This window comes from Natrix helvetica (genome assembly GCF_964273705.1).
Source record: "Natrix helvetica genome assembly, chromosome: 1".
Lineage (NCBI taxonomy): Eukaryota > Metazoa > Chordata > Lepidosauria > Squamata > Natricidae > Natrix > Natrix helvetica.
This window is the reverse complement of record NC_138548.1, coordinates 93693719-93711524: the sequence shown is the minus strand read 5'-3', so window position 1 is coordinate 93711524 and position 17806 is coordinate 93693719. Positions and strand designations below refer to the sequence as shown.

Sequence of the window (17806 nt, the reverse complement as noted above, 5' to 3'; positions counted from 1 at the left end):
GCTTGACATTTAATTTATTTATCAATTTATTTGTTTAACGCTGAAGCCTGAGCATTATGCAAACATATGAAATGTAAAAAGCCCATTTTTGTGTATCTAAAGAAGTGCATTAATATTGAAGTCATAATTAAAATGTTAGTCTTTTAAGATATAAAATGCATGTTGCTTTTGGAGAGATATGTGGCAACACATTATGGCTTTTTCTTTAATTATGACAAAAATATGAGTGCATTTAGTTATCATATTAAACTCTAATAGTTAATTCTAATGACTAATAACTGATCCATAGTGTAAGTTTTTTTGAATATATAAACTCTTGTTATACAATAGTTGCCCCCCTTTTTTCCTTCCAACATAACAGAATATTTGATGGTAGAATGCATTAAGTGAAGTTTCTTTTAGCACAAATATTGTTTATGCCTTTAAGCGTGAGTAAAATTATCATATGATATCCTAATCATATCCTGTTTCCTGAGTTATGGTTCTGTCCTACTTCATTAGTTTATTTTATATACTTAGTCAAAGTTTTAAAAAAATTAATCAGATGCTGAAGGAAATGCTGTTAACCACCACAAACCTGCCAATTAAAGTTAATGAATTTTGCTTTCAACATCTATACCTGAAAAATAAGTGAGCTACATCAGCCTTCAGTATTCAGAGTGTGAGGTCAGCAAGGAACATTTCTTCTTTATCTGCCACAATAACCCTGACATCCAAAAGACTTCAACCCTAACAAAGCTCTAATGAAATATTTTGAAATTATGTTGTTTCTCTTTTATGGAATTGCAGTCTTGTCCTCCAATATCAGCACCCCATACCTGTCTTCCTAAGGTTTGTATGTCAAACAGGACATGGGGAAATGAGCAGCAATGTTTTTTTTTAATAATTGCATGCTAATCAGCTTTCCATGCACTAAGGCAGTGATGGCGAACCTTTTTCTTATGGCGAGCCAAAATTGTGCAATTGCGTGTGTGCTCACTCAATCTCCCCATCCACCTGCACATGTGTGTGTGACCTGCCTTCCCATGCAGGTACATGTGTCCCCTCCCCAGGTTCTAGAAGCTTTACTGAAGCCTGGGGAATGCAAAAAAGGCCTCCCCCGGCCCCCCAGTTGCCCTCTGGAAGCCGAAAATGGATAATTCCCAAACTTCCAGTTGGACTGTTGGGGCTGTTTTTTGTCCCCCCCCCCCTCCGGAGGCTTTCCTGAAGCCTGGGGAGGGCAAAAAAAGTCTCCGCTGGTCCTCCAGAAGGGCAAAGAAATCAGCTGACAGCTGGCCTGCCACCAAATATGGCTCTGTGTGCCACCTGTGTCATGCGTGCCATAGATTCGTCATCACGGCACTAAGGACTTCTTGTGATGATGAGCAACAAACTAATGAACTACCTAAAACAACCACCATTTAGCAGTGACCTTTCCAATTGTTACTTAATATTCAGATGCTCGGGAAAGTGATGTCACAAGATCATGAGCAGAAAGAGATGCATTCACTTCCTTCCCTGGGGTTTTTTGAGAGCTGATGTCCATACAATGTGGCTGTCTGCTTGCTGACTGGCATTAGTTGCTAACACAAAGAATAACAAACAGTATTAGTTTCACTTATTCCACACACATCCCACACATACAAGTTCTATGAATTCAAGAGACTGTCTTGCATGCAAAAACCCTGCTTCAAAAATGAGAGAAATCAGGCAGAAAGTGGATGCAACAACTTTGATTATTTGCTTTATTATTAAATCATATGATTTTGCAGGGGGTTGGTATTAGCTATTATTGGTCTTAGCACTGAGATTCTACTGACCCCATAAAGGCTAAGCAGAATCCAACAGAGTTCATATTGGATAGGAGAAACCAGAAAATTCCAAGGCAGTGGGCCAGAATGGAAGTGGAAGAAAACTTCAGAAGAAAGCTGTGACAAATCTTTTGCTTCATCACCAAAAAATGACTATGTAGTCACCAGGATTCAATCCTGACTTCTAGAGGGAACCTTCACTGTTTATTTTATTCAAAAATAAGGCTGCCATGTTTATTTTTTTAGCAGATCCCCCCCAAAAAAATATGAATAAAGGAAATCACCAAAATAAGCCTGACTAACATTTTGAACTATATTTTTTCAGGATTTGCATGAGTTAATTGATAAAACAGATCCCTTGCAGAATTTTTTCCCCTTCAAAATTTCTCCCAAAGGGGGGAAAAGTCTCATATTGGGGATAATTTTTAAGGACATGCATTCAATTTCCTAATGTCACTATTCCTAAAACAGACTTGAAAAACTTTGGATCTGACCATTCTAGGGAGACCTGGACATAGAGAGATTTTTAAAAATGTAAGTACAGTAGATTGTGCTTTTTGGGCTTCTGCTGCAGTTTCTTAATTATATGATTTTGAAGTGGAGAAGGCTGCTAGATTAATAATTACACAATAGCTATAGGTCCATGGGTTTAAAAACAAATCTGCTTGCAAAAACATGGTTCTCCTTCCTGAAATGGAATTTAGCTGCTGGGTAGTAGTGAGTGATTTCATTATAAGCTGTATTCTCCCACAATATACTAAGGAATTTTCTATCAAGTCAGTGCAGTGTAGCTAAGACATCTGGTACCATACTACAACTCTGCTGGACTAAAACTGCAGAATTGCCAGCCAGCTACCAGAGCCATTGACTGGAGAAAGTCATCCTAAATAATCAATTGCTTCACAGTGTAATTGGGAACATGGATTTTGATAATAGTTCCAGCTGATAAATTCTTTCCTTAAAAGATATAAAATAAAACATTTGAGTCAGGAGAAAACCACATAATACTTTGTTGAAGCCAAAAAGTTGGCTTGTTAATGCAATTTACTCTAAATTAATGCCTGCTTGATATTCTGGACTGCAACCCCCATAAACACATGGGCTACAGGAGAGATGGGAGTCATTGCCAATCACATATGGGCCCATCATGTTGAAAAACACTTTTCGAATCAGTCTGTAAAGTGTGGTTCACAGCTTTCATGTTATGGAATATTAGCCATTTCTGCATTTTACTGATTTCAGAGTCCTAGTTCCTGAATAGTGTCTTGTTCACTGCAAGTTTGTCTCCTTCAACCACGTTGCCTCACCATATTTTTTTTGTCTATTGAAATATTTGGCATCTCTATATTTGTGTCATAAACTTTTAAGGTAAGGGTCTACATAACTATTTTCTCTTTCCATACAGAAGCTGAATTGCAAATTATGAATTGCAATTTTCTTCCCTGGCAAAATGGCTTCAAACAGTTTGGGTTACTACTAACTCAGTCATTTATCTCCAGTAGCGTCTCATCCAAAAACAAAAATAACATGCAATAAACATAGGTTACCTTTTTGCCCAGTTTGCCCAAAAGACAAACTGAGATATCGTAAGCATTCCTATGAGTTGATAGGATAGGACCATGATGGCGAACTATGGCACACGTGCCACAGGTGGCATGCACAATCGTCTCTGCAGACACCTGAGACATCACCCCAACTCACTTTTGCCATGCATGCGTGCACGCCTCCCACCGGCCACCTGATTTTTGGGTTTCTGCTGCACATACATGGATCAGGGCACATGTGGGAGATGCATGCACATGCACGGGGAGCAGGGCGCATGCGCAAGGGTCACTCATGCATGCGCAGGGCGGCATGGGAGGGTCATGTGTGCATGCACGGGGGGCACACAGGGGAGATGGGTGTTTGTGCATGCACGCTTTCGACACTAGGTGCCAAAAAGGTTAGCCATCACTGGGATAGGATTATGTTTTGTTGTACTGTTTTTCTCTCTCCCATGAAAAGTTTAGGTTTCAGACAAAATGTTGATTTTCAAACCCCAATGTAATTTTCAAGACCTAACCTGAGGTCATTAAGAAATATGTACCTAAAAGAATGCTACATGTGACATTCAACAGGGACAACAATCTTAAAGTGTACACGAAACACAACCAGAATAGCTTTCTTTACATTATTAAGACTGATGGGAAGAAGGCTTGTCCTCTCTCAGCAATCTAATCAAGACAGCTGTCTCAGCACTGCTGATAGCTGCCAGGTGATGGATGATCAGTTGGGCAAAAGGCAAGAGCTCTCTAGAGGGATGGAAATAGCTTTTGCAATTCCGATTGTTTTCTCAGTCCTGTTCCATGTCTAGCTTTGAACTCTCCTGAAAGCTTTGAGGTATCTAACATATGCATTACTCATTCCAGCAAAATGTTTGCACACCTTTTAATACCACAATAGTAATTAATGGGAGTCAACCTTTTTCATTAAATTACAATATGGAAACATTTTGGGAAAGAGGCTATGCCGTTACTAATCTCATCTAAGAAACCCTCTAAGCCCAGAGCTATGGACCCACCCATAATTTTTTTTAATCTAATATCTACCCTGAAGCTTTAAATAACACCAGTAAATGCTTTCAGATTTTGTTAAAAACAGCTGCCCTTTACAGTCTCAATTTGTCCACACAGAAAATGTTTCCAATCTTGGCAGCTTCTAAGATGTGTGGACTTCAACTTCCAAGTTTCCTGTCAGCCTGATCATTGCTTAAACTAAGATCCACACATCCAGAAATTGTCTAAATTAAACATTGTATTATAGCTTTTACAATTATAAGGATCTCTTTAAGTCCAATTCCCCATCCAGAGATGTCAGGTCATCCAATGTTTCTTCTTTTGCCCACCAGTGAGTTTTGGATTGGTTATATGAGCTTATTTTGGCTGGCTTGTGTCCATCCCCCCTCCCCCGCCAAATAGGATAGGATTGGATTATCAATCAACAGCTGACAATTATCTCTGCGCTTATTATATATACTTATAATTGCAAGAATACCTGGAACAGCCCTTCCAAATATTGAGGTTAACTCTGAGGGAGCCATGCTTATTGTTCCTTATCTGATGATTTTTATATTGACTGTTTTATCAATTGTCGTGCACCACTCAGAGTCACCTTTAATGAGATGGAGTGATAGCGAGTGATATAAATTTGATAAATATTCTCTTCTTTAGGCTAAACATACCCAGATCTTTTAACCATTCTTCATAAGATTTAGTATCCAAGGTTCTCTCCATTTTTGTTGCTTTCTCCAGTTGCCCAGCATCCTTTTTATTGTGGCAAAAAAAAAAAACCTGGATATAATATTCCAGGTGTGGCCTGATATCAGGTGTGAGAGATCAGGTCTACATGTGAAGGTCATCAACCAGATGTATTGCTAATTATGCATAATAATTATATCATTCTTATGCAATTAGTAATCTTCTCAACTAGAGTTAGATAAGGATCAATGGAATTCAAGAAGGGTTGGACTTAGACTTCTGGCTTTGTACAAATTCTAGGTTGATCCCTCTCTTAACTCCACTGCCCGGTTCTGCCACTCCTTTCCCTACACCTGACCAGTGCAGCAGATTGCAATATTATACTGGTTCTTTTGAGAGTTGAAGGGAGCATTGCTACTCATATTTAATGTGTGGTCTATCAGACATTCAGAGCCTTCTCACAAACACTTCTGTTGAACCAGGTATATCTTATGTTACAAGTCTATGTCTGATTTTTCCTACCTGTGCAGAATTCTACATTTCTCACCATTGAAATGCATTTGCTTGCAAAAGGCCCAATATTCAAATCTATAGAGATTATTTTGAACCCTGATTCTGTTTTATGAGGCGGCAGCACTATGCCACCCCACTTACAAATGTGTGCTCTGCATCCCTTCTACCCATCTCAATGATTCATAAAAATGTTGAACAGAACTGCATATCCCTCTCCACTTAGGTATAAATCCATTAAGCACCACATGATGGTTATTCACCCAATTGCAGATCGGGTTGGTACTGGAATCATCTATCCCACATTGCCCCACTTTAGCAAGAAAGGGACTGTGGTCTACTTTATCAATTACCTTACTGAAGATCAGGCACATTACAACCATTGATCTATTACTCAAATCAGTTTGTAAAAAAAAGGATAAATTACTAAACTGTTTTAAAGAAACTCATGTTGGCTTTCAGTATTCACTCTGGCCCTTTCTAAATACCTGAAAACCCACTATTTTGTTATCTTTTCTAGGCTGTAACCAGATATTGAAATTAAGCCATGTATGGTATACAGTTTCCTGAGTGTTCTTTTTCTCCTTTTTTAGAGATTGGAAAAATGTTAGCTCTTCTTCAATCTTCTAGCATATCCCCCATATTCCAACAGTTCTCTAAAATTACAGTTAGTGGTTCTGAGATCATATCTGCCAGTTTCTTTACCACCCTTGAATGTAATCCATCTGGCTCCGGCAAATTGAATTCATTCAAAGCAGCTAGTGTTCTCTCTCCACTTTCTTGCCAATTTTGACCTGCAACTCTCTCCTGCAGCTGCTGACAAGATGGACCATTGTTTTAATCTTCCAAAAATGTGAGAGGCAAAATAGGAATTAAGCAGTTCAGTTTTCTCCTTTATTTCTTTAACCACTTTGACAAAACCACTCTCCCCAAAATAGCTCAACTTTTCTCTTATTTTGCACATATTTAAATGACTGTTGTTGTTTTTGACTTTTACCCTATAAGCCTCAGCACCTTTTGAGCCTTTGTCTTCCTGACTCCATGTTTACAAATTCAGGCTATTTCCTGATATTTTGTTTTTGCTGTATGTCCATTTTCACATTTTAAAAAAAAATCACCTTTTCACTTTATCAAAGAGTTCTTCATGAAAATATGCTGTTCTCATCAGTCATCTCTCTCACTTTTCTTTTTCTTTCTAATGACTTACTCTTGTAACTATTTAATAAATATAGGAAGAAGAAGTCTTACCTAAAATGTTTATTGAAATGATTATAGAAAAGATACTGTGCATAATTTCTTAATCCTGAAAGTGCTCTCAATAAGTCTTCCTTATACTTTCCTCAGAGAAAAGCAAATATATAAAAGGATTGAAGAAATACCAATTACATATAGGTCAATTACATATCCCTCAATCTGGCATCTTCCAGATGTGTGGTCTTCAACTCTCAATATTTGCAGCCAACATGCTGAAAATTTTGGGAGCAGAAGTTCACATATAAATACGGCCTCCAGCTTAAAAAATGCTAGTATACCGCATATTGTTTTTTCATATGTTGAGAATGAACATCTGCTAGAAGGAACCTGTTTTAGTCTTAGCCTCCCTACATCATCTTGTTGCTCTTGTTAATTACTGTTATTATTTTCCTCTTATTTGTACCAGTATACTTCATAAAACAGATGAATTGGCATTGTCCAGTGTCCTGCTTTTCCCTTTCCCTTTCCTAATTGACTCCTGAAAGACTTCCTAAGAACCATCTTGTCTTGATAAGAGAGAACAGACAAAGTGAGAACTCAAGACCAGAAACGCAAGAAGAAACAAAGAGGAGGAGGAGGAGGAGGAGGAGGAGGAGGAGGAGGAGGAGGAGGAAGAAGAAGAAGAAGAAGAAGAAGAAGAAGAAGAAGAAGAAGAAGAAGAAGAAGAAGAAGAAGAAGAAGAAAAGCCAGCTGAGAGGATACATAGTTCATTTTAAGAATAATCAAAACTTAACAGTTATATTACCATCCTCTTAGAAAATGTCATCAGCAACATCCTTGTTTTTTCCTCCCTACTGAATGCCTATCCTTCTGTTTCTGTTTAGGCCTTTTAAACAGTAAGCTTTGGTGAGAAAGGCCTTACAAGTCTCTTAATTAACTATTTTTGGCCTAAAACCAAGATAAAATGGCTTAAATACTTTTGGGGGATAAGATTCTTCAAAGCCCAAGTTTTTATTTCAATTTGGACACTGCATAAATCTAGTCAAATCCGCCCTGCAGAAATATTGTTTAAAATACACTTTAAAAAATAATAAAACTAAGAAACAAAAGGACAAAGCTTTAGAAAACATCCTAATATTCCATCAAAAATCTACAAAAATCTAACTAACATAAGATGTTGCCTAGTCAGCTTCATGGATTCTTACGACAAAGAAACATGATGTCAGTAAATCTAAGTGACTTCATCAGCAAACTGCTAGCAACTATACAGCATATCTTTCTGTTCTTGTCCCCCCTAAACCAGGCTAACAGCTCAACAATGCAGTACTAGAAAAGTAACAGCAGTGCCACCTTCAACAGCATGGTATAGGCTTCAATATGAGCTCCTACTTGTGTTGAGTCACATTCAGTTCTATTCCTCATCTATCAGCTCCAGATTTCATTCCCATTTATTCATCTCCCGAATCTTCTGAAAAAACACTCGAAGACAACAGATAGAAAAATGCTTCTTCTTCAGAAAACAGGTCACCTCCTTGTGTCAGATATACATTATATAACCCAGCAGCACAACAACAGCCCACAGTGCTGTTGGGATTTATGGATTCTCTAGTTTGGACACATTCTGTAGGTTATTTGAAGTATCTTGTTTCAAAAATTGTAATCATGCACATTTCACTAAGTTAATGGTCATGACAATGAGAGATTTGTTTATGGAATGGGTCTTGTTTAACATGTACATATTTCATTTATGTACTCTGCTTTATTTTCCCTACCTCATGCCTTAATTTATTTATCTAATTTTATCTTTATTTTCTGCATTTGCCTAATCTTACCAATTCTGAAAGAGAAAAGTCTGGTGAGTATATACATAAGAAGAAAGTTTTCAATGTGTATCAAAACTTTGGCCTATTGGCAGACACCATTTCAAAAGCCTTCCAAAAAGTCTTCTGTCAATGAGTGAATGGCTACCACCTAAAAAAGACTAAATAAATAGTTGATTTCCCATTCGTAATATGAGGGTGTTATTGGCTCTTCTGACCTTAGCATTTTCTTCCCACTCTTCCCATAAATTAATGGATATTTTGTGCACTGAAGTAGTGGCTGAATTTTGTGCACTTCATTGTGCACTGAAGTAGTGGCTGAATTCTTGGCCATGCTTAGGAAATCCACATTTTTTTTCAGTGGTGGAAGAGTAATACTAGCATATTGGAAAACCACTTGCTTTTGGCCATCCCATCACTGGTAAAATGCTTGAAAGTCTACAACTAAAACTTTAAAAAATTAAAATTACCCCAAAAATCTACCTTCCTTGTTACTTTCATTTCATTTTGCCAAATAGTGATCAAAATGTTTTGAAGTTTCTGTATCATGGTCTACAAGCAAAACTTTTTTTCAGTGGAATTTTTAATCAGTTTGAATTGAATTGGGTTACTGGTGAATCTTGAATTGAATAATACCCAGTGGAATCCTGAATCTCTAAGCCAAATAAAACCAAGGCTATTAACCGGAGGTGCTCTAAGTTCAGCAATCCCTTGGAGTTAAATATTCCATACTCCTGGGAATTCTTGACTAACAATGAATTTTTCATCAAACAAATGAATATAGTAAGACATAATGTTATAAAATGATTGCAATAAAAGCAATGTGAATATTTCATTATGTTCTGATTTGTGTTTCCATACAGAAATTGTAATTTCTATTGAATAATAATAGAATAGAAGAAATTTTACTAAACTTTACTTCATTCAAAATATCTATAATAATTCTTTCCAATATCTCTGCAAAACATTCTTCTCTACCTTGAGGCTGTCCAAGCTGGCTTGGACAATCCTTCATTGGGACTGGGAGTCTCAACCACATCTGGAAGTTGTAAACAAGTTATAGTATTAATGTGTGGGTTTCCTAAGCATGGCCAAGATCGGTTGAATAAAGTTGTTGTGGTGTTACTTGTGATTCAAACAAATTGTGTTTCTGATCAATATGGTTCATAACAACAATACTATTTCTAAACCAAATTATTTGTTTAAATCCAGATGCAGATTTTTTTTACATTAGACCATCACTTTTTTTACTAGTTGCTTGAAAAAAAAACATGAAAGGAAAAAGAAACATGGATTGAACAGAGAATGGCAACATCAAGCATGAAATTGCTATAAGAAGGTATGCAAATTAGATATCTAGAAGCAGCCTTCCTGTTGTATGCTTATCACTTAGCTTGAGATCCTATCCTAGGCACTATATGATACCAAACCTCTGTAGCAGATAAACTGGAGAATGGGGCAGAAAATGCTTGTCTCCAAGCACTCTATGCCGACACTACCTATTTACTCCAAATAAACCGACACTACCTATTTAATCCAAATAAGAGTGAAGATGTATGGAAGGTAAATAAAGCACTAGAAAAAAGGGCTTCTGTGCCAGAAAGAAGATAAAATCTGGTTTGTTCTTTTTTCTCTCACACACAGGTGTTAAATCATCAGCAGTTCACTAGAAAGCAGTACATGGCACAATTATGGCAAAGTTCCACAACTAAAGTTACATTCCAGTCAATATAATTAGAATGCTAAGCATTTTAAGGCTTTAATCTTGCAAAAATCAGTATTGAGACTCATTGCCTTTACCATTTCAAATATAAATACAATTTTATCCCCAAGATTCATCTAAGTCATTGGTAAGAGTAAATACCAATACTTTTTATTTGTAATAATCATATATAAAATGACAACAAACATACATTTACCTTCTAAATTATCATCCTAGTGCATAATGAATTATTTTAGAACCTAAATTTGCCAATGAATCATGTCAAAAAACAAGTCAGCCAAGAAAACCAACTAATCATAGAATAATATATTCCTCAATCTCTACAAAAGCCTTTTTTTTAAATCATTTTTGAACTGTTCTTTTTCCTAAAAACATATTTTAGCCCCTTGCACTGATTCAAAATAGTTGAATGAATTTAGTAATGAATTTAGTTCATTACTAAATAGTAATGAAAATGTGCTTAAACCATAAACAATATTTCAATGCATGATATTTGCTGTATTATGTCTTGCAATAGAGGACATATGTGAAAGAGATTAGAATCCAGTTTGCATGAGACACGACAGGGGAAAAAAAACCAGATGAAGATATCCAAGATAGACATTGAAATGCAAATGCAAAAAAATTATGCTGTGTTATTTTTCTCTCAATTTTCATTCCATTCCATCTGATGGAAGAGAATTTGCTCTTAAAATTTATATTAAAATGTCACAAATTGGAGAGGAGTCTCATGCACTTATTTAGGCTTACAGCCAAGGGTAGATGTAAATTGCCTTTCATATTACTGCCCAATTACATTCAATTCCCAGGCTTCTCATACTTCAATTTACTTCCAAGGAAAGGTATCACAAGAGTGATATCCATGCTATTCAAGGTATGCATTGTGATGTCACAACACAGGCTACACTCTTTCATACTTACATCATAATGGTGGAAAGAAGTACATTAAGGTGCAGTTTGCACTACAATACTGCTATGCATGTTTTTTTCACTTTTTCCTCCTATCATAAGGATGCCTATGAAATTCACCTTGTTCATACAAAGTGGACCTTACATGAAAGAAATCCTCAACACTTCTGGCAAAGGAAACATTAAAGCAGATTTTTAACACAGCATAAATGCATATAACAAATATGTTTGATAGCAGGTAAATAAACAAAATTCTCAAAGCTCTACTATAGCCGGTTTTTTCCTTCCCCCCCCATCCCCACCCAATACATACACACATATATTACACACACATATGCTAAATTAATATGGAAGAAACATTTACTTCATTGTAGCCTTCCAAATAAGAAAGCAGGTGAAATTAGAATTCTAAGCAGCCTATAGAACTAGACAATAAACAAGACAGATGGTAGAACTTTAATTATTTATTCAGAGCAGGTTTTTCCAGTTGCATGTCAGGGTCCAAGATCAAATTTAGAAATGCTTGACAATAATTACAGTGTGTAGAAATAATCTTACCCAGCAAGTTTGTCAGCCATAGCGCTAAATCTTCCTTCATTGGTAACAAATTAGCCTCGTGTCTGCTGGCCAACCACTGGCTATACTGGTGCATATCAGAGAGGCCAGGCCCTCGGACCTTAGGGCTCAGAGAAGTGCACATCCTTCAGCCACTGATGGTACCTGAACTCTAGAAAATATAAAAAACAAAACAGAACACCACGTATAATGAATTGCTTCCAGATGCTAAGAGTCCAGATTCAATAGAAGCCAGTGTTAAAATATGATATAGATGCTTCTTTCATAAGAACAATGCACAGTAATACAATTGCATATTAGCATATCTATATATTTTTTCAAGTGCAGCCTTTTGGTGTTGATAATTTAAAGGCAAAAACAGTTCTGTCTGTATATATTTATGTATATACATGTATCTGTGCATATACACATACGCACACACCAGAGGTGGTGTTCTTCCAGTTCACACTGGTTTGGGCGAACCAGTAGGGGCGATGATGGGAGGCTCCACCCACCTGCCCATACATCGTCATGGACTCTCTGTGCATGCGCATGTGCTCCCGGTCCTAAACCAGTAGTGAAGGTAAGAGGATTTCATGCCTGATACACACACACACACACACACACACACACACACACACACACACAGTTTGTGTGTGCACGCGCATGTGTTATAATTTCAGTGAAGGTTATGGACAGCAGTGTTCCATATTGATTCAATGTGGAATCATAGGAGTGCCTCCCAGTGAAGGTCTGGGAGAGAGTGAGTGACTTGAAGTTTACCCAGTCAGCTTTTGTGCTCTCTGAAAAACATGGGAAAAATAAGTTGCATCAACTCTTCCTTCTCCTTTCAGAAAAACTGCAGGGTTATGATGGATGCCTGCCTGCCTGCCTGGAGTCAAGTTCTAACTTGTAAATCTGATGCAAGCTGACAGATCAGGCTGTCTTTTGGATCTTGTTCATTTACTGGGAACTATCTACACTCCTGGCTTATGTGGCTCCTTTAATTCATAATGACATGTGGTCTTCCTTTGTGCTGTATTAAAACCCACTGAGGGCTCAAATGTAAGGCTAACTTTCCTATTTTCGATGGGATACCAACATTAATCAACACTGACACTGGGTTTAAAATAAAGATGCATGAAATACTGCAAAAATAAAATATTACCTTAAGGGGAAAAAAGGAAGTAGAGGCAATGAATTACAAAGGTAGACCATGGGTGTCTCCTAATCATTACATGTATGTGTATCTATGTTCGTATGCATGTGTATATACAAATAAAAACTTCTGAAATAAAGACATTCACAAATAAAAGAAAGGTAGACATGTTAAGAGATATGACGTAGTCCTTGGTGCTTTTTGAGGTTGGTTGTTTTATTGCAGACCTTTTATTATTCAAATAGGTAACATCATCAGTGCTAATGAGTGTGGGGTTTGTTTCCTATCTATATACAGTTATGTGTCATGCTAGTGTTGGTGGAATTGTCGTTTTTCTCCTCAGTAAGTCCTAGAAGTTCACAAATTTAGAAGTTTACAGAGCTCAGTAAATATTTCGTATCTGTTGAAAAAATCTTACTAGGTTTTTTTAAAAGAGTACCAAGATTTGCCTATGATTTTTTACTTACTAATTTGATCGGAATAAAATAATGATTATTCTTTTATTTCTGTGAATATCACCTTTACTTGGTCTTCATCTTATTTCTTCGAGTCTGGTTCTTTAACAAAGTCTGTAATGACTGTTTACATTATTATTACGGTGATATTACGGTAATCATTATAAAGTTCTAAACCATCTGAGAATGTTTTCCAGCATCCAGTTTGAGTCTGCCATTTTCTATCTACAGAATAATATAGTAATAATAAATGTGTGAATTAGATTCAATGGCATTAAGTTCTTTTGTTTTTTTAACCTAGATTATAATTTGTAAAACATGAAATGTGTTCCAATATTTAGAACAAAAGAAATACAAAGTTAAGGAGAGCTCTGTCTCTTCTAGCCTCCTTCACTTCTAGTATTAGAATTTAAATGAGGAAAATTGGAGAATATAAAGATAGTTTCATGTAAACTTCAGCTCTTGATGATTACAGATACAATTGGGTGGTATTCCTGGTCAGAACACATAAGTAGTTTGCCACTGCCTTCTTCTGGGTTAGGTTATATTTTTTATCCCATATTTCCACTCAAATATTAACCAGGCTTAACTCTGCATAGTTTCTAAATCTGGATAAGGAAAACCAGATGCAAAGCTTTGAACTATAAGTATTATATCTAAACCTTGAGACTAAGCCTTAATGAACCTAAACCTTAGTGAAAAGAAGGACTAGGGGAGACATGATAGCAGTGTAACAAAATATCTCAGGGGTTGCCACAAAGAAAAGGGAGTCAAACTATTCTCCAAGGCACCTGAGGGTAGAACAAGAAGCAATGGGTGGAAACTAATCAAGGAGAGAAGCAACTTAGAACTGAGGAGAAACTTCCTGACAGTTAGAACAATTAATCAGTGGAACAGCTTGCCTCCAGAAGTTGTGAATGCCCCAACACTGTAAGTCTTTAAGAAGATGTTGGATAGCCATCTGTCTGAAATGGTATAGGGTTTCCTGCCTAGACAGGGACCTCTAAGGTCCCCCCCCCCCAACTCTGTTATTGTATCGCATTGTATTGACTCTGTCTTCTGAAGCAGATCTATTTTTTCACATTTGATTCATTTAACATTTGTTCTCCCCCCCCCCCACATGGTGTCTGAATCATTTGGTAGCAGCCTAAAGACATAAATACAGTTGCGTCAATATGGACTAGGCTCCAATACAGCAAGGTGTCTATATCACCTTTCAAATCATTTTCTAAATAGAAGCTCATTAGAAGATACATCAATTAGAGATTAATGCACTGGATTACCTAAATTATGCATAGATAAACACTACATATATGGAAGGATGAATTGTACCTCATGAAACGAGGAAAAGAAAAACATATCAGAAAATGCATATTTTTATTTCAGTTTTGGCAACCTTGATTCAGTGTCTTCAGCAAGAATAAGTATTTGATAAGGAACATAGAACTATGGAGGAAATAGGGAGGGGAAAACTAGTAACAACAAAGGAGAACTAGAAAGAGGCAGCCAACAAAGAAGGATGAATGTATCTGATGATTAACTTGTACACCTAAACACACCTTGGAACTTTAATTTTTAAATCCAGGACAATATTTTCTTAGTGCTAATCTCTCATCTGGGCCCCAAACCCCTCTCCTCAAAAATCCGAGGATAACATCTTCTGTAGTATTTGGTGAAATAATCTATTATTCAGTTCTTTGCGGGTATTTATCTCATCAAACTCTGCTTTCTTTGAAATAGAAAAAAAAAAGAATGGTAGGTGTTTTCAGAACATCTGAAAAAACATTTTAAAACAGCATGGGCATTGTGGAAGTATCATAATTCTAGCTGTAGCAGGGGAAAGGGGCAGAGAGAGATTAATTCTACAGCCATAGACATTTTGTAACTCTTTTCATCTGCTTTATTTTTCTCCTTGTTAATTTTTTTGTTTGTAGTACGTCATGCCATATTTCATGCACACATTTCACACATTCATTCTAAATTCAGCATCAATGTTGATTAATGTTGATGTTCCTATAAAAAGATGGGAATGATAGCATTACTTTTAAGCCCTAAGTGGATTTTAATGTAACACAAAGGAAGACCACATGCCGTAATGAATTAAAGGAATCACCTAAACCAGAATTGTAGATGGTTCCCAGTTAATGAACAAGGTCCAAAAGACAGCCTGATCTGTCAGCTTACATCAAGATTACAAGTTACCATATCCTGATCTCAAGCAGGAAGTCATTCTTCATAAGCCTGCAGTTTCTCTGGCAAGGATAAGGAAGATTTTTTTCGTGGCTAATTTTTTTCATGTTTCTTTGTAGTATCAGCATGATTTTGGTAAGAGGAAAATTATGGTAAGATCCAAGCTCTACTGCTCAGCCAACCGTAAAAGTGTTTGTTTGTGTGTGTGTGTGTGTGTGTGTGTGTGTGTGTGTCTTGTATTGTTCTGTTCCAGGGATATGGTGGCTCAGTGGCTAAGACGCTGAGCTTGTCGATCAGAAAGATCGGCAGTTCGGCTGTTCAAATCCCTAGCACCGCATAAGGGAATGAGCTCCTGTTACTTGTCCCAGCTTCTGCCAACCTAGCAGTTCGAAAGCATGTAAAAATGCAAGTAGAAAAATAGGAACCACCTTTGGTGGGAAGGTAACAGCATTCTGTGTGCCTTCAGCGTTTAGTCATGCCAGCCACATGACCACGGATATGTCTTTGGACAGAGCTGGCTGTTCGACTTTGAAACGGAGATGAGCACCGCCCCCTAGAGTCAGGAATGACTAGCACATATGTGCGAAGGGAACCTTTACCTTTACCTCTGTTCCATCAGCTTTGTAAAAAACTTGGAAAGTCTTCATTATTGAATTTTTGGAAATGTAAAGCAGAAATGCTTTAGGTTTGAAGTAGCAATTTGGAACCTCTCATTTTGAATACAGTAACAAGTGCAGTATAACAATCTCCATGTACAGTACTGTACACTCAGAAATATGTCCCACTCAAAAAAAATCCGAATGTTGTATTATGTCTTGTAATGCCAACTCTTATTGATGACTCAGTGAAAAGCCAATTGTTGTTTTTTTTAAATGAGAAACAAAGCACAGATTATGAATGTTTGAATCAAATGGCAACCTTAGTGTATTTTGTGGGGACCTGTCATGAATATATTTTTTTCTATTCTTGAGGGATTTTAAAATAAAAGTTTCACAAGAAATTTTACTTCTGCAACTTGGTTACAAATACATAGCAGTTGTAACTTTAGTTACTGATTGGTAACTGGGTGACTAAAGAAATTGAATGAATAAATAAATGAATGAAGAAATAACTGTACAGTTAAGTGGGACTTTTTGTCAATGTAATGCAAACTAATTTATACCAATATTAGCATAAGTCAACTTTTCATAAGGCCAATTGTGGTCCATGGCACTTTTCTGTCTGTCTGTCTGTCTGTCTGTCTGTCTGTCTGTCTGTCTGTCTGTCAGGTATATTATGGTTATGCTTAAACATATTTTTATTTTACTTGTATACCACCTTTCCATCACTGTGTTCAAATTATCAAAGTGTGGTAACTGAATAAAATTATCCCCAAGATTTTCAATTACCTTCAAGGTTAAGTGAAGATTTGAAACAAAGACATTCAACTCAAGACTTAAGGTAAAAACCTTACTTGATCAAGCTTAAAATTTTACGGAACAAGTTTTTGCACACTTCAATTACTCAAGGAAATTTACTTCCAGGAAACTTAATAGATATTGCAACTTTCATTAATATTACTGCAGAGGAAAAATGCAGTTAACAAAGCTAATGCCAAAGTTTACAAGACAAATCAACATTAAACACCCAGACATGTAGTTTCTTGCAAAAAAAAAAAAACCCACATTATTTTACAAATAAAAGAGACAGAGAGAGGATGAGAGGACACCACATCAAACCATATTTGAAATTAATATGATACATTTATTTCTAGATGTGCTGTTTGCTTTTGCTGAATTATAATTAGATGTTATAATTTTACATAAAACTCAGCATTTACATCCTGATAATTTTCTTACTCATTTAATTTGAATGTGTACCCATGTACTATAAACAATTTTGTATGCTTTTGGGAAAAATTAAACAAATTATTTTCTTCAGCATTGCTAAAAGCCACGTGTCCCAATATGCTACCACATTTTTCAAAAGAGCATAAGGTAAAAACATGAGTTTTCCCCCTATACACTTTTAATTAAAGCAAGTAATGTAATTCTGTTGCTTGATTAATTAATAATGTTCATAAATCCAGTAATGAAGTCTGTCTACCATCACTGTCATGGATCCTGCAGCATCCATTCAGTTAGCTCAAAAATAACAAACCTCAGTCATTCAATCTACTTTATATGTTATCATACATAAACTCAAAATTTTGCTCTTCCACATCTAATATTTTGTACTTTACTGGAAGCTAGTGAATCTGATCGGGTACACTGAAAATATTGTGTT

At 36.4% G+C, this 17806-nt stretch overlaps 1 protein-coding gene across 2 annotated transcripts in view; it reads right to left on the bottom strand.

Annotated features, from left to right (window-relative positions):
• GAS2 (growth arrest specific 2) overlaps window positions 1-17806 on the bottom strand; it is a 136019-nt gene that overhangs the window by 101423 nt on the left and 16790 nt on the right. For both annotated transcript variants that reach the window (XM_081937261.1, XM_081937260.1), the window contains exon 2: window positions 11741-11909. In XM_081937261.1, the coding sequence (XP_081793387.1) occupies window positions 11741-11882 (142 nt within the window). In that variant the 5' untranslated portion in view covers window positions 11883-11909. The remainder of the gene's footprint in view (window positions 1-11740; window positions 11910-17806) is intronic.